This window comes from Engystomops pustulosus, chromosome 3 (genome assembly GCF_040894005.1).
Source record: "Engystomops pustulosus chromosome 3, aEngPut4.maternal, whole genome shotgun sequence".
NCBI classification, from domain to species: Eukaryota; Metazoa; Chordata; class Amphibia; order Anura; family Leptodactylidae; genus Engystomops; species Engystomops pustulosus.
The window spans coordinates 110303461-110329129 of record NC_092413.1 but is presented as its reverse complement, the minus strand read 5'-3'; the positions used below and the strand labels follow the sequence as shown (position 1 = coordinate 110329129).

At 42.0% G+C, this 25669-nt stretch overlaps 1 protein-coding gene across 5 annotated transcripts in view; it reads left to right on the top strand.

Annotated features, from left to right (window-relative positions):
• FIG4 (FIG4 phosphoinositide 5-phosphatase) overlaps positions 1-25669 on the top strand; it is a 279940-nt gene that overhangs the window by 175544 nt on the left and 78727 nt on the right. For 4 of the 5 annotated variants that reach the window (XM_072141804.1, XM_072141806.1, XM_072141803.1 and 1 more), the window contains exon 21: positions 25305-25497. In XM_072141804.1, coding sequence (XP_071997905.1) covers positions 25305-25497 — 193 coding nt within the window. The remainder of the gene's footprint in view (positions 1-25304; positions 25498-25669) is intronic. The other variant, XM_072141807.1, reaches the window with a different exon arrangement.

Here is a 25669-nt window from a genome sequence, read left to right as displayed (position 1 = left end):
TTACTAATAAAAAGCCCCTGGCGGCCTCCATTTACTAATAAAAAGCCCCTGGCTGCCTCCCTTTACTAATAAAAAGGCCCTAGCTGCTTCCCTTTACTAATAAAAAGCCCCTGGCTGCCTCCCTTTACTAATAAAAAGGCCCTAGCTGCCTCCCTTTACTAATACAAAGGCCCTAGCTGCCTCCCTTTACTAATAAAAAGCCCCTGGCGGCCTCCCTTTACTAATAAAAAGCCCCTGGCGGCCTCCCTTTACTAATAAAAAGCCCCTGGCGGCCTCCCTTTACTAATCAAGAGCCCCTAGCAGCCTCCCTTTACTAATAAAAAGGCCCTAGCGGTCTCCCATTACAAATTAATAGGCCCTAGAGGCCCCCCTTTACTATTTAAAAGGCCCTAGAGCCCCCCTTTACTAATTAAAAGGCCCTAGAGCCCCTCTTTACTAATTAAAAGGCCCTAGAGCCCCCCCTTTACTAATTAAAAGGCCCTAGAGGCCCCCCTTTACTAATTAAAAGGCCCTAGAGGCCCCCCTTTACTAATTAAAAGGCCCCAGCCTCCCTTTACTAATAAAAAAAAAACCCTAGCTACCTTCCTTATACAAATAATAACCCTATATACTTACCCTTGATGTCTTCTTGACGTCTCCTTCACTCCTAATAGCGATCCGCTCACCTTCTGTAGCTCCTGCACCGCGCGCCTCTGGTCACGTGACTTACGCGACCTGACGTCAGGTCGCGTCAGTCACGTGACATGGGCCGCGCGGTACAGGAGCTACAGAAGACTGGCGGATCGCCGACGTGGGACTTGGAGGTAAGTATGGGGCAGAAATACGGGGGCGCGGCGGCAGCTCGACACCGGGGCAGCCTAGTTCGGGCAACTTTCCCCCGCGGCACACTCAACCTTGTGTCGCGGCACACTAGTGTGCCGCGGCACACAGGTTGAAAATCACTGCTGTATACTATCTTTCCACTCATGAGGGATGTGCCAATTTTCACTAACCATGTCCTACAATGATGCTTATCTTCTTCATTCCTAAATCCCGCAGGTGTGAACACTCTGTGCCTTCATTCATATACCACGTGATTCCCTATGGCCAATAAAGGAACTTTTCTATTTGTCTATATTACTCTAATAGATGCCTGTGTCTAGTGTCAATCTAGTGTAATTGTGCTATAAGCTATTTGCAAGTAAAGTTATTGTATATCCACCCAGAATATCCATCTAAAACTGTTACGCAAAAAGTTGTACTTTTTATTGGCATGTGTGACTTTTTGATACATTTTTGTGGTGTTTTGATTGGATGTGCAAAAGTCATAATTTTTTTTGCTGTTTTTATGTATTTTTTTGCAGCCTTCCTGCTGTATGGGTTCAGTGATTTTATTTCATTGTAGGGCTTGTTCCAGATGTGAGGATATTCAATATGTGTATTCTGTGTGGTGATTTTCACTTTTTATGTGGTTGGATAGTTCTTTATTATATGGGGGCAGAGGAGGGTGCGGGGGTCAGTGCCGGAGGATTAGCACTAAGTTTATTTTTCTTAAGAACATTTCTCTGCTGGGCATGCTATTAATTGGGGCACTCTGCTGGACATGCTATTAATGGGGGCACTCTGCTGGACATGCTATTAATGGGGGCACTCAGCTGGACATGCTATTAATGGGGGCACTCTGCTGGACATGCTATTAATGGGGGCACTCTGCTGGACATGCTATTAATGGGGGCACTCTGCTGGACATGCTATTAAAGGGGGCACTCTGCTGGACATGCTATTAATGGGGGCACTCTGCTGGGCATGCTATTAATGGGGGCACTCTGCTGGACATTCTATTAATGGGGGCACTCTGCTGGACATTCTATTAATGGGGGCACTCTGCTGGACATGCTATTAATGGGGGCACTCTGCTGGACATGCTATGAATGGGGGCACTCTGCTGGGCATGCTATTAATGGGGGCACTCTGCTGGACATTCTATTAATGGGGGCACTCTGCTGGGCATGCTATTAATGGGGGCACTCTGCTGGGCATGCTATTAATGGGGGCACTCTGCTGGGCATGCTATTAAAGGGGGCACTCTGCTGGACATGCTATTAATGGGGGCACTCTGCTGGACATGCTATTAATGGGGGCACTCTGCTGGACATGCTATTAATGGGGGCACTCTGCTGGACATGCTATTAATGGGGGCACTCTGCTGGACATGCTATTAATGGGGGCACTCTGCTGGACATGCTATTAATGGGGGCACTCTGCTGGGCATGCTATTAATGGGGGCACTCTGCTGGACATGCTATTAATGGGAGCACTCTGCTGGGCATGCTATTAAAGGGGGCACTCTGCTGGACATTCTATTAATGGGGGCACTCTGCTGGACATTCTATTAATGGGGGCACTCTGCTGGACATTCTATTAATGGGGGCACTCTGCTGGACATTCTATTAATGGGGGCACTCTGCTGGACATGCTGTTAATGGGGGCACTCTGCTGGACATGCTGTTAATGGGGGCACTCTGCTGGGCATGCTATTAATGGGGGCACTCTGCTGGACATTCTATTAATGGGGGCACTCTGCTGGGCATGCTATTAATGGGGGCACTCTGCTGGGCATGCTATTAATGGGGGCACTCTGCTGGGCATGCTATTAATGGGGGCACTCTGCTGGACATGCTATTAATGGGGGCACTCTGCTGGACATGCTATTAATGGGGGCACTCTGCTGGACATGCTATTAATGGGGGCACTCTGCTGGACATGCTATTAATGGGGGCACTCTGCTGGACATGCTATTAAAGGGGGCACTCTGCTGGACATGCTATTAATGGGGGCACTCTGCTGGGCATGCTATTAATGGGGGCACTCTGCTGGGCATGCTATTAATGGGGGCACTCTGCTGGGCATGCTATTAAAGGGGGCACTCTGCTGGACATTCTATTAATGGGGGCACTCTGCTGGACATTCTATTAATGGGGGCACTCTGCTGGACATTCTATTAATGGGGGCACTCTGCTGGACATTCTATTAATGGGGGCACTCTGCTGGACATTCTATTAATGGGGGCACTCTGCTGGACATGCTGTTAATGGGGGCACTCTGCTGGACATGCTGTTAATGGGGGCACTCTGCTGGACATGCTGTTAATGGGGGCACTCTGCTCGACATGCTATTAATGGGGGCACTCTGCTGGGCATGCTATTAATGGGGGCACTCTGCTGGGCATGCTATTAATGGGGGCACTCTGCTGGGCATGCTATTAATGGGGGCACTCTGCTGGGCATGCTATTAATGGGGGCACTCTGCTGGGCATGCTATTAATGGGGGCACTCTGCTGGGCATGCTATTAATGGGGGCACTCTGCTGGGCATGCTATTAATGGGGGCACTCTGCTCAACATGCTATTAATGGGGGCACTCTGCTCAACATGCTATTAATGGGGGCACTCTGCTGGGCATTTTATTAATGGGGGCACTCTGCTGGGCATTCTATTAATGGGGGCACTCTGCTGGGCATTCTATTAATGGGGGCACTCTGCTGGGCATTCTATTAATGGGGGCACTCTGCTGGGCATTCTATTAATGGGGGCACTCTGCTGGACATGCTATTAATGGGGGCACTCTGCTGGACATGCTATTAATGGGGGCACTCTGCTGGACATGCTATTAATGGGGGCACTCTGCTGGACATGCTATTAATGGGGGCACTCTGCTGGACATGCTATTAATGGGGGCACTCTGCTGGACATGCTATTAATGGGGGCACTCTGCTGGACATGCTATTAATGGGGGCACTCTGCTGGACATGCTATAAATGGGGGCACTCTGCTGGACATGCTATTAATGGGGGCACTCTGCTGGACATGCTATTAATGGGGGCACTCTGCTGGACATGCTATTAATGGGGGCACTCTGCTGGACATGCTATTAATGGGGGCACTCTGCTGGACATGCTATTAATGGGGGCACTCTGCTGGACATGCTATTAATGGGGGCACTCTGCTGGACATGCTATTAATGGGGGCACTCTGCTGGACATGCTATTAATGGGGGCACTCTGCTGGACATGCTATTAATGGGGGCACTCTGCTGGACATGCTATTAATGGGGGCACTCTGTTGGACATGCTATTAATGGGGGCACTCTGCTGGACATGCTATTAATGGGGGAACTCCGCTGCACATTTTAATAATTGGAGGGGGTACTGTGCACATTTTATTGATGGGGGAGACTACTGGACATTTTATTAGAAAGTAGTAGCTGCATTTCCCACACTAGGCTTATACTAGAGTCAATACGTTTTCCCAATAATTTTTTTTGTGATAAAATTAGGTGCCTTTGCTTATTCTCAGGTCGGCTTTTACTGGTGTAGGCAGTATATTATAACAGTCAGCCTATGTACATGCATAGGCTGGCATCTGCACTGCTCAGTCCTGCCCTTGGCAGAGTGAGCACGCTGGAGCAACGGACCTCAGAACATGACCTTAACTTTCACAGCTAACGTATAGGCAAGGGAGTGCTTGCGAGTGAGGCCCTCCACCTGTAGTATCCCTCTACTCATCTTTAGGGTAATGCAGTCCATTACAGGTAATTAGCAGCTGTAGATTCTGCCTGGGCAGACAAGGGTTAAGCTTTCTAAAGTTATTATCAAACGATGTTCCACCTTAGTAACTGGAGTGAGATTGGAGAGTGAGACCACCTGACCAGGGTGTAACAAAATCCCTGGACACGAAATGACAATCTCTCTTTAGGCCCAGCTCTCACCACATGAGGAGCTCTTAGGTCCCAGTTCCTGAAACAGGAGCATCTCTTCTACAACACTGAGTGACCAGAGACAGTGTGAGATACACCTTCAGTGTCTCCCACAGAGCTTCCTCCTAGGATTAACCCCTTACCGACATGTGACGTAATAGTACGTCACATGTCGGGTCCCGGTACATGGAGAGGGCTTGCGGGCCGAGCCCTCTCCATAGCCGGTAAGTCTTTGCTGTATATTGCAGCAAAGGCTTACCGGTAATACCCGCGATCGGTGCCGGCACCGATCGCGGGTTTTTTTACCGCTGATCGCCGCTGGCAAAGGTGCCGGTGGCTTCAAAAAGACGTGGATCGTCGCTCTCCGTGACGTCATCGGGGAGCGGCGATCGGTCGCCATGGTAGCTTCGGGTCTCACGAAGACCCGAAGCTACTTCGGGTTAACCCATTCATTACAATGTGCTGTCAGCACATTGTAATGTATGAGTAGTAAAATCCCCAAATACTGCCATACTGTGGCCTAGGGAGTCTGAAAAATAGTAAAAATAAAAAAATTAAAAAAAAGTTAAAATAAAAAAAATTATAATAAAAAAACCTAAAAATTCAAATCACCCCCCTTTCCCTAGAATTGATATAAATATAAATAAACAGTAAATATCATAAACACATTAGGCATTGCCGCGTCCGAAAATGCCCGATCTATCAAAATATGATAACGTTTTTTTCACTGCGTTTAACCCCTTAACGGAAAATTGCGCCCAAAGTCGAAAATTCTATAAAAAGTGATCAAAAGGTCGTACAGTCCTAAAAATGATAACATTGTAAGCGTCATCAAAATCCGCAAAAAACGGTACCACCCACAGCTCCGTACATCAAACTATGAAAAAGTTATTAGCGCCAGAAGATGGCAAAATCTCCCAAAAAAATTTTGTACAGGAGGTTTTAATTTTTTTAAATGTATGAAAACATTATGAAACCTATACAAATTTGGTATCCCCATAATCGTACCGACCCAAAGAATAAAGTAGACATGTCATTTGGGGTGCACAGTGAAATCCGTAAAATCCAAGCCCACAAGAATACGGCACAAATGCATTTTTTTTACCAATTTCACTGCACTGAATTTTTTCCCCGGTACACGGCATGGAATATTAAATACCACCATTTTGAAGTGTAATTTGTTACGCAGAAAATAAGCCATCACACAGCTCTGTACATGGAAAAATAAAAAAGTTACATATTTTTGAATGTGGGGAGTGAAAAATGAAAACGCAAAATCGAAAAAGGGCCGCGGCGGGAAGGGGTTAAAGCTGCAGCTTCCAGCATTGAACAAACTCCTGAGGTCCACTCTCCATGACCATTCTTCAGTAATCCGGACTTTCTAACAATCTGGCCCCTGTACAGAATCGTTTGGCGCGTTGCCTGCGGTTGGTTTGAATAGAGAACTGTAAGTGCAACATCTCCCACCGGGGCCTAGCCTTTTTCTTAGGGCCTGGAGGCAGCCGGGGCCCAGAATACCGGAGTGGCTGGCAGTTGCAGCCTAGGCACGCTAGTGTCATGGTGCTTGGTATGGGGACCGGAGGGCTGTCCTACAGCCTGACAGGTCTCCAGCAGGTGGTGTATGCAAGAAATTATATGAGGGAGAGGCTGATGTACTGGTTCTCCCTGGGGCAACCCCTTAGTGTTTGTAGTACAAGTCCCTGGATGATAGATAGGGGCGCCCTTGATGGTGACAACCATAGCAGGGACCAGACGGAGGTGACGTTGTCCAAAAATAACTTATGCAACACTGCTGCAGCATCTCACCCTGAAGACCAATGACTTGGAGAATAGAAATAGACAGAATAACATCTGCATACGCGGCCTGTCTGTACTGATTTACGCTCTGTGACTTTGGCCATTTTCTGTAAGATTCTGGGTGACCCTCCTGACTTTTCTATTGACCTAGACAGGCTTCACAGGACTCTTGGCCTTAGGCCTAGGGAGAATGATAGACCATATAACATATGCAGAATACACCGATATAGGGTGAAAAAGCTTCTTATGCAGAACGCTTACATGAGGGCAATCACATTCCCAGGACAGACTACTTTGCTAACTGCCAGACAATGTGCACAATTGACACATTTCAAACTGTACAAAAAAGCAGGGATGCCCATAATGTATCATAGATTATGAAAGCTTTATTATAGGTAAATATCAAAACACATACATTTAAAAACATTTAAAAAGCACTATCAGTGCTAAAACAAACCAGTAGACCCCCGTGCCTATAGAATAATAAGTAATAGCTATAATCAAGAGAAACGTAACAGCAGCAAAAGAAGATATCATCAAATAAATGTCAAGTCCACAAATGTGGTATAAGTTAAGTTGCTGTGCAGCAATTCAGACCATAATTACCTATGTAGCCTAGATGTAAGAGTTAGGAACCGGGAGCTAAGGAGGTCCCCACGCGTTTCGCCAGCTTAACCAGGCTTCCTCAGTGGTGCAAATGTATATGGAGAATAACATTATATAGTCTCCCAACCCCCGGACATCCGGCACGAACCAGCCGCATCATGCGGTTCAGCAGTGCAGCGTGCGTGCCAACTTACCGGAAGTGCACTGATCACGTGCGCGTCTGAGACAGGAAGTGGTAATAGCATTTCCTATAGGGCGTTCTTGGCAGATTGTGGCGCATGCGCAGATGGTGTGGCGGACATGGGGTGTCTCGTCACATACTTATAGTAAAAATCATTCACTCCATATTGTTGCGCATGCGTATGCAAGGAACGCAAGTACCAATATAACATAAAACAGATATCCAAGAATATAACAATAGCCAGCCGCCACAACAATAATTATCGAAAGGGTATTTTTGTATAAGGGACAATTACGAGCATGAATAACTGAATCGTACTAGAGCCTGTGCAAGAAATATATTTTGTTAAAGCGCCTGAGTGCATAAGTGCATTATAAATTTATATTGTAGACTGTGCAAAAAATATATATATTGGTAAGGTGCCTAAGTGCAATATAAATTAATATTGTGAACTGTGCAAAAATATGAAGTGCATGAATAAAAAGTGCAATGAATGTAAAGTGACTGGGGTGGGATAGCGAACCACAGCGGTAACAGGGCTCGTGTCGGATATCAAGGGCAGGCAGAGATACAAATCTAAGGTTAAGTGTAACAATTATATTTAACAAATGGAAGCAAATATAAAAACAGTGTCAGAGGGACGTAGAGGTAGAATTCAATCAATAAGAATACATTATCAGCAAGAGGGATTGAGAGACCTAACAGTATTCAAGGTAATGAGGTATTTAGATAGGAAATAAAAAATTAATTAAAAGTTAATAAAAAGTTATTAGGGGTTATAGAGAGAATCCATATCCATTATGAATGTTCTTGAGCACAAAGATGTATATCCAACGGGAGCTGGGAGCCTGGTGAGTCGATTTATTCTTTCTTCATGGGTTTATGCCAGGGGAGGTAGCTTGAAGCTAGATGGGTCAGAATATTGCTCAGAATAGGGTTAGAGGAATACAGTGCAATGCCTAATGTGAAGAAGGATGAAAAAAGCTTTCATAATCTATGATACATTATGGGCATCCCTGCTTTTTTGTACAGTTTGAATGCATCATTTGGATGCCGATAGGTGATTACTTTCAGACCCTACTCTACATATTCAACAATTGACACATTTCATGTCCTTCCTTCCCCCACCAGACACTTTCAACACACACCAAACTCCCTTTGAGTCCTTATGTTCCACCCAAGGCTATACACGGGACTCTGTACTTGCTCCATGAGCTAGTCTCTGCCCCTCCAGAGGGATACATACCCCCTTTTTCTCCTGACATGGGAAAGTAGGACAGTAGAACAGATGAGACAAATCCTGACCCTCTCCCACAAAACTTCCATCTCTAACTCTAATTTCTAATACCTGGAGACAAAATTCTGAGTAGATGGTATGGGTCCCATTTGTCTTCCACAAAAAGACTTTTGGCCCACTTTTCCTATGTCTTGTAGGCTGCAGCTGTTGACTCCCAAGCTGGGAGCTGTTTTTGTGTGTTCTTGCTAGGGGTGTAACCTTACATCTTAAAATGTGTGTTGTTTGTTATTTGTCTTTGCTTTCAGAAAAACAATAACATTTAAATATGTAAAAAAGGCAATGAGGTGTGTCGTTATGGGGTTAAACAGGGTTTATGGCTCTAGAAGTGACTGCTTCGACATAGTTCCCTCTCTTGTCAAGATTAGCGGTTTTCAACTGCAGGGATTTAAACAAAAGTACAATAAAATGTGTACAATGTAATATAATAAATTATGATTGAAATACTCTGGTTTAATATTTCACATGTTATTTTGAAAATTCTCCATCGGGGAGTATAGAAGTTCCTCTGATATCTTAGGTTTTAGGCATGGACTTGTAACCTATAAAAAGGATGCATTAGTATGAGTTTGAATTAAAACCTTCACAATCACATTACACTTCCACATTTACTGTGCAGTCATCTCAGGTGAGCTGGTATTTCTAACATTTAAAATTCAGTTACTTTCTAAATCACACTTTGACCCTGGGTAGCATACTGCTAAATGAGAATGGCAGTGTCCTTATGAAATAACTGAACAGCACTAAAGACGCTGCTCAACCACTGATTTGACAAATTAGTTAATTGAGGAAGTTTTTAGAAAGTTTAGTAATTCAGGACGTGTCTAGCCTGCAGCCAAATGTTTTCCTTAGACATTTTAAATCATTATAAGCATTAACAGTTCAGCACAAATATATTGATGCTAGCGAAAGGGCCCATTTCTACTTGCATTTTACGATGTGAAGAGTTGGTCTAAGTAGAGGTGATCTAAGGACATTCCCACTTTCCCAGACTGTAGACTCAGGTCAAAACTGAATTCAAAAAGGTGTGACAATCATAAATAAACAGATCTAAAGATATTCAGTTGATAAACACATTTACATAGCGCACGGAACGCTATAGCTGCCCTCTTGGGTATGCATGCATATTACAAATTAAGGACTAAAGAAGATACAACAAGCTGAAGAATAATAATAAAACGTAATTTTATAGAATACAAAATAGATAAAAATGTAATATAAAATTACATCTCAGGAGAGACATAAAAGATAAAGCACGCCAAGTACAGTCCATGAAAAATATTAATTCATACATATACTTGGATGGTATTAACAATAAAATACTGCAATGTATCAAATATACCACTAATCACATAATGCCTGTATTAGCCTGTGGTTATACCCTGTCATATAGCATCATACCATGATGGGAATTGCAGGATTGAATATAGTATGCAGTGTATCAAGTGGACATACTACCTGGCGTGCCTATAGCCCCCAACGCGCGTTTCAACCCGCCTGGTCTTTCTCAAGGGGTGGTGTTGTTGCACAAACTCCAGGATTATATCTAACTGATGGCCAATGAACGGCCCGGATCAGATTGGGGGATAGCATTCACCTGTGTATGCGGCGCATGGTCAGCCTGCCGGCCCCGCGTCAGCGGCGGGGACGGGCCCGCGACGTCACGGGGGGCGGAGCCAAAGCTCTGTCTCACATGACCTCCCGGACACGCCTCCCGCACGCAGACCTCGGTGCCGCAACAGACTGGCCATGCGCACCAGGTGAAAGTGAGTAAGGGAACGTGGAATACACAAAACCTGTGTATAAATAAAGAGGATGCGCCAGAATTGTTAACATGGTGTAAATGTGATCATCAAATTGTAGTGTGGCCCAGAATGATACGATCGACTTAATGGATGGTGGTACATAATGTTAAATACGATGAGAGAGTGAAGAGAGTTATTAATATGTGAGAGTGACGTGTGAATGAATTTGAGAATAGGGTGTATTGTATTGTATGATGTCGCTTAATATAGAAATAAAAATACAAATAAAAGTACGATCTCCAGTGTTGTAACATAGAGGAATTAATATGAATGTGGGTGTAGTGGGTGATGAGAAATGTGGTTAGTGAATTGAGGGATGTATGAAAATGATGATGACTGAAGGATGATGCGTGTGTGCAAGAATTGTGAATGAAGTGAAGCGTGTTGGCAAGGGGCATGCAAACAGGAATTGGGTGTATGGGGATAAAGATACAGTTGTGTAAACTTATGCGTGTATAAGAGGAGTGATAGGTGACAGGCATGAGTGCGACGTGAAAGTGGCAAAACAGTTGTGAAATACAAAACTGGGGCAAAACAGTGAGTAGTGATGTGCAAAATAAAAAGTGCAAGGCTAAGTGCAAAAGGTGAGTTTATACTTAACGTTCCATATTCCTTGGATGAATGTTGGTTGAGGAATGATACTGGGTCAATTTGCTGAAAAGATAAGAGCTCATATACATGTGCAGGGTTACAAATACTCAAAGACATACAATGATCATCTAATGAAAAGTTAACTGTTGTTAGGGAAATATCCCCATATCTCGATGTGATGTGTTTCCAAATCATTGTATAGTACGAGCTGCTCGGTGAATCACTCAGACCTTCACATGTTTGAGAGAATTACAATTTATTTAGGTAGCAGACAGTTTTTATAGGTTCTTGGGACAAAGGAACCTACTGACCATGCCCACATTCCAATAGCCATCAAAAGGAGCTATCAGTGTAAAATGATCTGTGTACACGGGGGGGATGGTGGGATACTTGAGTATAGTAAAACACGTGGAATGTGAACACAATAGAGAATGGATTCTATTCCCTCACAATTCCTCCCTTTTGTGAATAATTTCAGGTACTGCTCAGGTGGTACATTGACATATGCTAATCACACATCCAGGACTTATCTGACCTCTTCACCTGATTCCCTCCTGAGCATCCTGAACATTACATCACAACACAAGCCATTGTAAAGGGCAGAATCTCTATATCCTTATACATGTCACCCTACCAACCCCTGAGTACTATTAGACATGGTATGCGTCGCACACACTGTAGTAGGAGTGGTAGGAGTAATAATGTCCATAGCAGCATCAAGATTCACAGATTCATGTTCTGTAGTCTCTGGGTACTGCGCTCTTATTCAGCTGTTGCAGTCTCGTTGTAGTTTCTACACGTGGATATGTCACAGGTATTTGGGATGACTCTTCAAAAGACTTCTCAGGTGAGTCACATCAGGACCATCTCTTCACCTGGGTGCAGGTCCTGTGCTCTAGCTACTTTAGGTTCTGGAACTGAAACAGATACTTGGTTATGCACCTAAGAAAAAAAATGTTTCTGCAGGTTTTGGAGATCCCACCAATTCTCTATGACACCTCTGGACAACCTTAGGGAAATATATGTTCATCCATGGGGCAATTCTAAAAACAACCTCCGTAGGTGAAAAGCCTTTTTAATCCCTAGAGCTGTCATCAAATATATTACTGCCCCAATAGGGATTTTTACTTTAGTCTCTAGAAAAAGTGGACTAACATATTCCTCGATCTCTGGCTGTGGTCTTTACAGTTGCTTTAGTTACAGGATAGGGTTCAGATTACCCAGAAAAGAGGTCCACACACACAAGCACATGTTCATAGCTACTTACCTTTGGTAGCTGTACTTAGCCAATCTGCAACCTCTGGAAGGGGTAAAGCGACTTCGGAGTGTATATATGAGGGTTTTCACTACTCTCCCTACATTGTACTAAGCATATATAAACATACTTGTGTAAATGGACAGTATCCACCACTGGGGAAATAGAGTCTTAGTCTGGTGTCTCACCCTGTGGGTGCACTGAACCATCATAGGGTAAAGGTCCCTTGGCAGACATTGCTTTTCACCTTTTTGTTATAGTCCAACCTCCATCCATTGGGTCCCAGTTTTACTCCAGTCTTGCTTCCTCATCTGTGAAGCCTGTTTCTATAAAGACAGGAGTATAGATAACCCTACTGGGCCAGCGAGGGTCACGGACTGTACTGATCCAGGCTCCTTTCCCCTAGGCTTTCTGGTAACCAGTATGGTCACTTCATGTGTTATAGCTTTATAGGTTTTACCTTCTATTATTGACCTTTATTGTAACACTAAGGCCTCTATCAGCTATTTCAAAGTCTCATAGTTGTTGATAAACTTACTATATGAGGGTAGGAATCATAAGGAATCCCAAAAGAGTCACATTCTTACCCTCTGCCACTTTACACCCCTCCATCATTGCCCTCACCTCCGCCTCCTGTACAGACAGGTAGGTCAGGAGTGGTTCTGCTGCTGTTACCTCATGTTGTGTGACCACTGCATATCTGATGTAGAATTAACCTCATTCCTGGTTTCTAAAGCCATCTACAAAAAAACTCAAAATGCAGATTAATGATATATTCAGTTTTGACATATTAAAAGGTAACTGGTTCATTTATCATTAAATTAATAGAAAATTTTAAATACAACCTGTCTCCCCCCTTTGAATCTAGCAAAAGTAGTGGAGCTGGATTCAATACATCATAAAGAGGGCACATTATAACCGAGGTTTCTAGTCATGAAGAGGTGAAATAGTAACAGGATAGTCCAAAACTACTACAGGAACTTTATATGCATAAGCAGCAGTAGGATACAAAACCAAGAAGGGTCCACGTTGTCCTCCTGTGCTCACTGAGACAAGGGGGGAGGCAGCCCCCTCCTTCTCCCTGTGGTGTCTGTAGTACTACGTGTCCCAGCATACCAGGAGAACAAAGAAGGAATCCAACACACCATTGTAACATCTAAGTTCACTGTATCATCCTACACAAATTAGGTGTATTATAAAGTTTTACACTACATGTCTGATGTTATTAAACATAAATCACAAGATGTCTCAGGTCCAAGCCTGCAATGAACAATCTCCAAAATTGTGTGCTGTGCTTTCCTCACATTTGGTAACTCTGATGAAATACCATTAGCACTACACATGATATAGACAAAACACATATTTATATCTTTGCCATAATCTGCAGGGCTGTATAAAGTAATAAACTCATAGAACATCTACAGTATCTGGCAAGGGTCAGCTCAGGGAATCCAATAGGGACTGCACAACCGTCCAGGAGCTCTCCCCACAGAAGACCAAAATCTGTAACAAATATGTTACTACCCGGGTTTTTGGACTTTGAAGTTCTGAGAGGTGACTCTTAGATAAGAAGGCACAGTCTCCCACATTTATTCCCAGGGTACTATATCTTAGTTATCCTTTAAAGTTACAGCAATAGCCAAATACAGCTAAATACAGCTGAGGGGACTGTGGATGCAAATCCAAAGATCTCTAGGCAATGCATCATTCTCCATACCACTGGTATACTAAAGTATATCAAAGTGAGATGCCCCCTACAGGAGAAACATCTGAAGACTATGTCTTTGTCCTGTTGGAGCCCGCACTTTTCCTAATCTAGTCATGACCGGATATATTCCAGTGTGGGGGTTGGGTCTAGGTGCCACATTGCACACGTCTCCCACCAGTCTGGGTATTTCCATACACTCTGCGATACATCCACCATTTTAGGGTGAAGGTAGAATTTTTCCTGAATGTTGTCTTTGTCTTTTGTCTGTCCAACGTTTTTGTCCGTCATCGTCATAACACTCATACAACACACAATTTCCTATGGCTGTTTCTTTATAACCTCCTCTGGTCACTTCCTCTGTAACTTTCTTCTATCCACTTACAATTTCCGTCGTATCATTATCATGCAACCAGCCTTTGTTCTTTTAAGAACCTTTCCATTTACCAACATACAAACAACCATCTTTTGATATACTTGTCCTTTTCCAACATTCTCTGACATCCTTTTACAGCCTCTTTCCCTCTCTCTTTCAAGATCTGTAGTACTGGTTTCCCTCCGAATTGCCTCTCATCCTACCTAGCAAATTTTTCCCATAATTTTCTATATTTCTCTAGTGCCGACACACACTCGCAGTCACTCTTCCTTAGGGCAGTTTTAACCACTTTTATTTAATTTAATAATTTTTCCTAAACCGTTTGCCCGTCAAGAAATGACCGCAGTCCCCTTCCTTGAAGCAGCTTTGGATCCTACCACACAAAATAAATTTATAAAGTTTGACTGTCCAAACTCAGTCTCCTTTGTCTCAAGCGAATTACGATCCACCAACTGCTCTTCTAGGCTGACTCTTTAGGTAGGGGGCTATTCCAGGATATAATCTTTCTTAAAACCATTACATTACAGTATCACAATAGCGCTATCAAACACACATGTTCAACTCACACAATACCCATATACACTACCACACATCACATGGAGTTTTCAAATAAACTAACAAGATTCTTTGGACTGGGCAATTTAGCCACACAACTCACCGGATGTGGGGAATCCAAACAAGGAGAGACAGAGCAATTTGTAAGAAAAAGCTTCTTACCTTTTTGTGCAGCTGCATGGCCTGTCTGTCCTGAAAGGATGATCCCTAAATTCTCCGGTAGGCGTCATGCAAACCCAGGTCCCTGTTCGGGCGCCAAGTGTTGATGTGTTTCCAAATCATTGTATAGTACGAGCTGCTCGGTGAATCACTCAGACCTTCACATGTTTGAAAGAATTACAATTTATTTAGGTAGCAGACAGTTTTTATAGGTTCTTGGGACAAAGGAACCTACTGATCATGCCCACATTCCAATAGCCATCAAAAGGAGCTATCAGTGTAAAATGATCTGTGTACACGGGGGGGATGGTGGGATACTTGAGTATAGTAAAACACGTGGAATGTGAAAACAATAGAGAATGGATTCTATTCCCTCACACTGTATCTGGAATGCGGCACCGGAGTGTACCCATAGGGCACGCTCTCAACTGAAGCTACCGGGGGTGTATCAGTAAAGAATTGAATTTTAATCCCCTAAGGCTACATTCACACTAACGTATGGGGGACGTATATACGGCCGACGTATATACGGCCGATATACGTCCCCCATACACTTCTTTGGGCGCACGGCACCCTACGGGAGCGGTCCGGTGCCGCACACGTGCGGCACCGTACCGTTCCGTACCCGGGAAAAAGATAGGACCTGTCCTACCTTTTCCCGTAATACGGCGCCGTGCGCCATAGGTTGCTATGGAGAGGGGCGGGGGTGAGCTGCGCTCACCTCCTCCTCCTCTCCCCGTACACTGCCGTTGCCCGCTACGGTACGGTACGGGCGGGCAACGGCAGTGTGAATATAGCCTAATAGTGTGTTGTATCCACGTAAATGATCCCCTATAGTGGAAAGAGATAATAGTACCTGGAGGTGTGCAACCACCAATATTTCGATAAAAAAAAACTTGAATAATTAAAATGACATTGACAAACATAACAAAAGCAACAATTAGGAATATTCGCAGGCTTAGCAGGCAAAGGTCACACTAGATCTGGGTAGAAGATCAAAATGATCACAGAAAGGCAGAAAACCCAAAATTTTCGTTAAGCCCTAAGGGATATACAGTGTTTAGAGTCCAAATCCATTTAGATTCAATTTGTGTACCCCCCTACCTAATCCCCTTACAATATTTTTTATATATAAATACTTATGTTTGCATTTGGTATCAAATTTTTCATCATACTAGAACTGGGTATATAAATATAAGCAAAGCCAATGATTTTTGTGTAGGAAGTGAGATGAGTAAAATCCAGATATAAATTGCATGTGTAACACTACATGCCTGCTCTGCTTGGGGAGGTAATGGCATTTTATTGGCAATTCCTGTGAAGGTTAAACATACTCTGAATAAATATTAAACCTCTCATTGCCAAGCAATTGCTGTATTTCTTTTTTTAACATGCTAATTGGAGACTCAACTTGAATGGTGCTCTATATGCCTATTATGTATATATACTTGAGTATAAGCCTAGGGTGAGAAATGCATTGGTCACAGCCTCCACCCAGTATATAGCTAGCCAGCATGCCCGCCCATGCCCCCAGTATATAGCGATCCAGCCCATGCCCTCTAGTATTTAGCTAGCCAGCCCATGAACCCCAATATATTGGCAGCAGCTTATGCCCCCTAGTATATAGCGGCCCGCCCATAGCCCCAGTATATTGCTTTCCAGCCCCCTTCCCCAGTATATAGCGAGCTATCTCATGTTGACTGGTATATAGCAAGCCCTCTGTTCCCAGTATATGGCCAGCCCCCTGCTCCCCAGTATATAGCTAGCAAGCCCGCTGCTCCCCAATGTATAGCCAGCCGGCCCCTGCCTCCCGGTGGATAGCCAGCTGGCCCCTGCCTCCCGGTGGATATCCAGACGGCCCCTGCCTCCCGGTGGATAGCCAGCCGGCCCCTGGATCCCGGTGGATAGCCTGCCGGCCCTTGCCTCCCGGTGGATAGCCTGCCGGCCCCTGCCTCCCGGTGGATAGCCAGCCGGCCCCTGCCTCCCGGTGGATAGCCAGCCGGCCCCTGCCTCCCGGTGGATAGCCAGCCGGCCCCTGCCTCCCGGTGGATAGCAAGCCGACCCCTGCCTCACGGTGGATAGCCAGCCGGCCCCTGCCTCCCGGTGGATAGCCAGGCAGCCCCTGCCCCCTAATATGTAGGACCTGCCCCCAATATAAATCCAGCCCCTTGTCCAAGGTATGCCCAGAATATTAAAAAAGAATGAATTATGTACTCACCTTTTCAAAGCTCCCTCCAGCAAGTCCTCTTCTTTCTTGCAGTGCTCCAGCTCTGCGTCCCAACGCAGACATCATAGTGTGTAGGGGTTGATTTCATGCACAAAACCCTTCCATTGCAATGGTGAGGGGTATCTGTCCCTCATCCAGCGGGTAGCTATAACATTCCTAGCCATAAATAAGGATTCTTTCATTTATATCCGCTTACAATGGGACCATTGCTTTTCTTCTAGGAGAAACTCAACAGGGGAGAGATATTATCATTATATCTAAATATATCTTAGTGCTCCCTTGCCGGGGTATGATAGTGGCCATGTCACGCCGGATCAATCAAGAGGCTTCAGCCCGCCGGGCAAAACTATGGCAGGCCCAACCTGGTGTAGTTTTGCGTAAAAACCTGTGAACTAAAAGGTTTTTCAAAATTACGCAGGTATGTGGCTGGAACGCCCTTTGCCCACCTGCTCCGTCGGCCACCACACTTACTTACTCACTACCTTAATTGCAAATTTTTGCCCTGCACAAGAATTTGTGATTCTTTCACAAAAGAATCAGAAAACTGGAGTAGAAGCAGTGATAAAGCTCCCTCAATGTATGTTTTTTTTTTGTAATACAAAATACAGGACACCTGATGCTGGAAGTCCTATGCAATTAAGGATACTAAACTGTGTTATACACTTCATTAAATGGTAAATGGTATTGGTAATGGTATTTCCATTTCAGCAAATAAATGCTATTATTTGTATAATGAAAAGTTATAGATCTCTGCCTGCTGACATGTTATAGAAAGATTCATTTTTTTTCCAGTGGACAGAAATCTGACCATGGTCACACAGATGTGCAGCTCATTATATCACACTGCTCTGATTACTCTCTGTGATACTAACGAGCTGTGCCCCTGTGTGACCATGGTCAGTTTTCTGTCTACTGGAAGTAAACATAGACGCTTCCTATAAAATGCAGAGAACTAGAAAACCACGTGGAATTGAGAAAGTATATTAGAAAAATTATATAATTTTTTCATCATGCAAATACTGTAATAACATTAATTTGCTGAAATGCCCTTTTAAGTAAACTGCCACCGAAAAGCTGCATTATCTAAAAGCCATCTGAGGTCCATTCACCTCAGGCAGATATGCAGGCTAAATATAAACTTTTCCAAGCATTTCTTTCCTTGGACCTCTTTAAGACAAACCCATCGCTTTTTTACTTTTTTACTTTTTTTTCTTTTAGAAAACTTTAGGAGGAATTTTTATCCACGATTCTCTATGAAAAAAATTCCAAATAGCCATATTTTGATGGGCTTTATTTTTACAGCGGTCGAGCTGACACCTCTCCATTATTCTTTGGATCAATATGCTTATAGAGATACCAAATTAATATAGTTTAGTTATGAAATAATACCTTTAAAAAAATGTTTACTCTTTTTTCAGGCCACATAGGGTACTTAAATTTTAGGGGATGTGATCAATATACCAGAATACAATTGTATGTTGTTAAAATGCTTCTAGCTGTCATAGTAACTGATCGGCAAACCAAGGTGGTGGCATCCATATGCAGCACCTAACAAGTAAACTGCTGTGGTTTGTCAGTGCAACTTTGTTGACAGAAAGCTGATTTACAAACTGCATAAAAAAAAGAAATACATGAATAGAAGGACACAAACATATTTCTAAATATTAGCACTATTAGAACTTTTTTAATGCAATTTTGTTTAAAATTTAAGTTACACTTTAAAGAGAAAAAAAACTGCAATCGAAACCCTGCAATCAGATTTTTATCCACTGTCCTGTTGACAGGGAATATACATATTGTTTAATCCCTTAGCGCTCTGTGCCGTACTAGTACTGTGCGTCCTCTTGCAATTAGTGCTCAGCACCATACGACACTGAACGGATGCCGGTTTGTCTCTGCATAGGAGCTGAGCCGACATTGGGAGTCCCCGAGTAACACCTGCGGGTGTGGGTGTTTAACCTGTCTTCCAGTGGTCTGTGCCTCATGATGGCCCCCCCTCACCTTCTTCGGGGAAACGCCGATCGTTCCTATGGCAGCCAGTGCAGGCAATGCCATTAAGATGGCATCTATGATGTCATCTTAAAGGCACAATGTCAACCTATGCATGTGCATAGGATGATACAGCTAATACCCTGCAATATATCAGATGATTGCTTGTTCATGTCCCATGGTGGAGCTAATAAAAAAGTAAAAAAATAAAAAAGTTATTCAATATAAAATAAATTAATAAATCAATTAAAATGCCCATAAGCCCCTAAACATATAAAGAGACATATAATGCACAAAAAAGTGTAAATCATAACACAAACCCCACATATAAAGTATCACCGTGTCCTTAACAACCTGTAGAATAAAAGTAAATAATGATTGAACTCATACGATGAATGTCGTAAAAAAGATGTAAAAAAAACCCGCCAAAATTTATGATTTTTACCTGTTTAATCTTACAAAAAAGCAATAAAAAGTGATCAAAAAAACATATGTACTCCAGAATGATAATGTTGCAAAGTACAACATGCCGCACAAAAAACAAGCCATCAACCAGCTCTGTAGCCAAAAAAGTAAACATTTTATGCCAGTTGGAAGACGGCAATGCAAAAATGATAGATTTGTCTCCACATTAGGGTTTTATTTGGCAAATTTAGTAAAACATAAGAAAAAATATTCAAGTATGCTATCCCAATAATCGTATTGACCCATAGAATAAAGATAACATGATTATTATGTTATACAGTGAACACAAAAAATGTATGCTTCTCTACTCCTGCCCTCCAAAAAAAAAGTTCCTAAATTTTCAACAATAGGGGATACCAACCCCAAAATGGTAACACTGGAAAAAGCATCTCATCCCGCAAAAAAAAAAATGCCTCCACATAGCCCCACTAACGAAAAAGCCAAAATTTTATAGCCTAGAAAAGGAGCCAATGAGGAAATCCTGGCAGCTGCAGGTCCCTCTTGCACCTTGCTGTGCGCCCATAAAACAAGTAATGGCCACATGTATGGAGTCTCTGTACTCGGGACAAATTTTTAGATGGGTTTTATCTTTTGTAAATGTGTAAATTTTAGGGCTAAATGAACAAATAACCCACAAAATGTGACCATTTTAAATTTCACTTCCATTTTGATTCAATTACTATAAAGATTTCAAGGGATAGACAATCTTCCTAAAAGCTGTATCTAATAGTTTGAGGGGTGCAGATTTGAAAATGGGTTGATTATGAAGGGGGGTTTTAATGTGATAATCGATTTGTAAGCTGCGTGACATCAAAATAAATTATCCATACATTACATTTTGATCATTTTTGAAAAGTACACATATGGAAAATGTTATTCAGCAACTTATTTGGGTGGTTAATCTATCTGCCTGAAAACGCAAGGATTTCGAAAATGGTAAATTTCTCAAAAAATTCATAATTTTTTTCTTTTGTTTTTGTAAATAAACGCAAAACTTATCAGCCAAAATTTACCACTAAATGAAGTACAACATGTGAGGAAAAAACAGTCTCATAATCGCTTTGATAAATAACAGTGTTCAAAAGTTATAACCATATACAAAAATGGGACTGAGCCTTAAGCTATAAAATGGCAACCTCCTTAAGGAGTTAATGAAAACAAGGACTATAATTATCATATTATATGTTTGGAATGGTTGGTTAGTCACAATGTTCACAATCTGTTTAAACTTAAAGTGTGCTTTTAATTCCTGTTTTGTTCACTAACTGCATTTTATTTGTTCAAGAGGTAAAACTAAATATCGGTATATTTTTAATCTCAGTCTTTAACACCTTCCCGACGTGGGATGTGATGGTACAGCACAGGCCTTGGTAACTTCCCAACAAGTGCCATACTATTACTACCCGCTGGTGCCAAAAGCTGTGGGTGTCTGCTGTAATTTACAACGGACACCCTCTACGAGAGATTCCTTGTATCATGGGTGTTAACTCCTTACATGCTGCGGTCCTGTGTAAGGGGCTTCTGTGTGGATCGAACCACCCCTCTCACATACCAATTACCAGGGGAAGTCTGATCCTCAGATTGCAGCCCCAGGGTCCGACAAGTGCCCCGCGGCTGCCCAATCTTCCTGTAAGTCGGCCTTGCATCCAAAGAGGACCCGACTGTAGCACACTACAATACATTTGTATTGCAGTGTGTTGGCTCACTGGACCTGCACAGTGAACGCTGTAATAGAAAAATACTAAAGTTATGCCTGCGAAATAACCGTAATACTAAAAAAATAGATTTTCTCTATGTTAGTTTTTCATCAATAAACTTGTAATATTTTTATATATATATATATATATATATATATATATATATATATATATATACATACACACACTATGGGTATGTACAGAATGGACATTTATCAGATTTGTCTGTGGTAAAACTGTTCTACTTGCCCATGGCAACCAATCAGAGCTGTAATGTTTTTAAATAGATGTGGGAAAATGAAAGCTGAGCTCTGGTTGGTTTCCATGGGCAACTAGAACAAATCTGCCCTACTATGTCCATAGTTTGCAGTTTTTTTTTTTCTTTTAAAGGAAACCTGTTGGTTGGTTTGAGACCGATTATGGTCTCAGACCTGTTTACTTTACTTGTGGCAAAAGTTTATTAGAGATTTACAAGACTTTAATGGTAACAGGGTTAATAATATACTTGATATACTTGATAATATACACAACAACTGAGAGTCCCTGACACCAAAGCATCATACACTGATGCAGAAATCATGGACAGGGAGGGAACACATAAAGACAAAACGGGATGTCCAACAGCTAATTGTTTTTTAGAAAATCCTTACCCACTGTGAAACAGAAATACCAAACCTAATCAAACCGTCCCACCCAAATAATTAATTTACCACAAAAATGTATTCCCTCACTAAGGAACAAATAGCAGTCCTTTCAAAAGAGCTGTCATTTGTTCCTACTCGCAATTTTGATGCAAAGGACCTTAATGTCTCTGCCAGGAAACTCAGCTGGCAGAGATTTTTCAAGAAAGAAAGCCGAAAAATCTGGTTGTGAACTGGACATTGCTCCGGACCTGGTAGATAAAGTTAGACCAGCCAAAGGGGCTGGTGTTCACCCCTTCACTACACTTAAAAAGAGAAGCACTAAAATGCCATCACAGGATGATATATCCTCTGACATTTTTTTGGAAATGGTAAGTGCTGAATTGAAGAATCTCAAACATTTAAAATCATGCACCATCATACGGTAAAGGAAATCAGAGTTCTATGTAATCCGGAAAAAGATCGGGCAAACAGCATAAAACTGTCAAAGGCGAAAATATTGTTATCATTAATAGAAAAGCGTAGTGCAAAATGTGTCTTGACTTACTCAGCAATATGACAGGATATGAGATCTTGATGTCTAACCCCACTGATGTATATATGTTTGCACAGATCATTCTTATACAAGCTAAACAGGATAATCTCATCAATGATGACAAATTAGAGTCTTTGACCCCTAACGCACCCATAGTAGCAGCACTGTATTGCCTGCCTAAAATACATCAGGGGGTTACACCACTTAAAGGGAGACCAGTTGTATCAGGGGTAAATTCTCTCTGCCAAAACATTGGGTTGTACATTGATACAGTTCTACTCCCTTTTAATTTAACTGACATTCTTCAACATTTAGGGTATTAACCGTTGAGAAAGACTGTCATTAACAAGGAATTTCGACCTGGGGTCGAAAGTATAAATCTCCTTCTTCGATACATTAACCCTTTAAGGACGTAGCCAGTTTATAGCTTAAGGCTCAGCCCCATTTTTTTATTCTGACTTGCGTCACTTTATATGGTTATAACTTTTGAACACTGTTACTTATCAAAGCGATTATGAGATTTTTTTTTCACATGTTGTACTTCATTTTAGTGGTAAATGTTGGCTGATAAGTTTTGAGTTTATTTACAAAAGAAAAAAAATTATGAATTTTCGAAATTCAAAATCATTGCGTTTTCAGTCAGATAGATTTACCATCTAAATAAGTTGCTGAATAACATTTCCCATATGTCTACTTTACATTTTCATAATTTTTTTGAAATGTCTGGATAATTTATTTTGAGGTCACGCAGCTTACAATTCGAATATCGCTTTTCATTATTTTCAAAATTGACTATTTTGGGGATAATTACGGTTTTGAATGCAATTTATATTTAGCATACAAAAAACTCTATATATCAACCCATTTTCAAATCTGCACCCCTCAAACTAACAGAAACAACTTTTAGGAAGATTGTTAACCCATTGAGTTCTTCATAGTAATTCAATCAAAATGTAGGTGAAATTTAGAATGGTCAAATTATGTCACTTATGCGTTTATTAAGCCATAAAATTTAGACATTTCCAAAAGACAAAAAGAGAAAACTCAATTTGTTATGCAATTTCTCTTGAGTACAGAGACTTTGCACACGTGGCCATTACTTGTTTTATAGGCGCACAATGAGGCGCAGGAGGGAAGGAGAGCCCTGCAGCTGCCAGGATTTCCTCATTGGCTTCTTTTGTAGGCTATAAAATTTTAGATTTTTCGTTGTTGGGGCCATGTGATGGCATTTTTTTTGCGCAATGAGATGCTTTTTCCAGTGTTATCATTTTGGGGTTGGTATCCCCTAATGAAAATTTAGGAACTTTTTTTTTTGAGGGCAGGAAAAGCATAAATTCTGTACTGGATTTTTTACTTTTTTACTAATATGCCTAATGTAGCATAACACTTTTTACTTTTTTGGCTATGGAGCTGTTTTTTTTGCTCTACATGTTGTACTTTGCAACAGTATCATTCTGGAGTACTTATGTTTTTTTTATCACTTTTTTGCATTTTTTGTGGGATAAAAATTTTTTTTCATCGTTCATCATGCAGGTTCACTTTTTACTTTTATTTTACGGGTTGTTACGGACGCGGTTATACTATACTTATGGGCATTTTTATTGATGTATTAGTTTATTTGAATAACTTTATTTTTATACTTTGCATCGTCGGACATGAACAAGCCATCATCTGATGTATTGCAGGGTATTAGTTGTGTCAGCCTATGCTGTGTTAGCATACAGCTGACTGTGGCATTTAATGGGTTAAACACCCATGATCGGAGCCCACTCCAGCAGCGGGTGCTACTGCGGTACTACACACTGCGACTACCGATGCCAGCTCGGCTTTGGTGCAGAGCTCTAATAGCGGGAGCCATCGCAGTACTAGTACGGCACTGAGCGGTAAGGGGTTAACTATATATTCATACTGTGGAAGGGTGGACCATTGGCCTTCAAAGGGTTTGCAAGTTTGCTAAATCATACCCATATTGGTTTGCAATTTATATCAGACATTAATGAAAAAAAAATCCCCTTATTAGATTTATTGATAACGAAATCATCAAACTCTAAAACTGAAGCTTAGATAAGGACTTTCAGCAACAGGCCAATGATCTGAGAAAACGGTTCATAGAGTGGGGATACTCAAATAAAATTTTAAGGAAGGCATACCAATTCTGCTTACAAAAACATTATACTGTTTTGTTCCGGGGCCCAACCAACACAAGATGAACACAAGAAAAAAAAGTAAGACTCATAGGCACTTATGATAATGGGGCTGAGGAGGCAAGAGAGATATTGGAAAAATACTGGCCCATCCTCCAAATGGATAACTATGTGAAAGATCTGGTTGGTTTCCTGATTACTTACAGAAAGATACGGTCCATTAGAGACTGAGTGGTTAACAGCCACTATATTACCACTTGTGCTTCACTGCATATGCTGTAAACATCACCTCTGCCATCTTTACCAACTGGAATCTCGGGGACATGGCCACTGACACAAGCAAGTTAAAAGCTTTAGGAACCTAAACCCTAATTGCATGATGGCATTCTGTTGTTTCAGAGGCTCGAAATCTACGTACCGGTTCCTTTGCAATATACTCAAAACTACCTTAGAATAGTGTGCAACAAAACTGTGTATGATAGTTTATATTTCTCAAAGTTGAAAATATATTTCTGACTATGTAGTTACAACCATTTCCTACTTTTGCAGCAGCAACACAAAAGAAGAAGCTGTATTACAACGGAAAACTGCAGCAAGTGCTCCTCCTCCCCCAAGTGAGGAGGCTGTGTCTAGTAGTTCTGATGATGATTCTGGAACAGATAAGGAAGATGAAGGGTCTGTATCTCAACGCTCAACACCAGTGAAAATTACAGATGTCGGAGACAACTCTAAAACAGCAGAGGTGAGGATGAAAGTAGAAAATAAACCATTACTTGGCAACAAAATTGCTATTCAGAGGGGACAGTCTGTCACAGATGTCTTAAAGATTAGGAAAGCATTGTTTCTATCTTTGCCAGTATGGGCATTGTGAAGGAAACCGTGATGTTTCGGATCCCTGAAGGGTACGCAAGTTC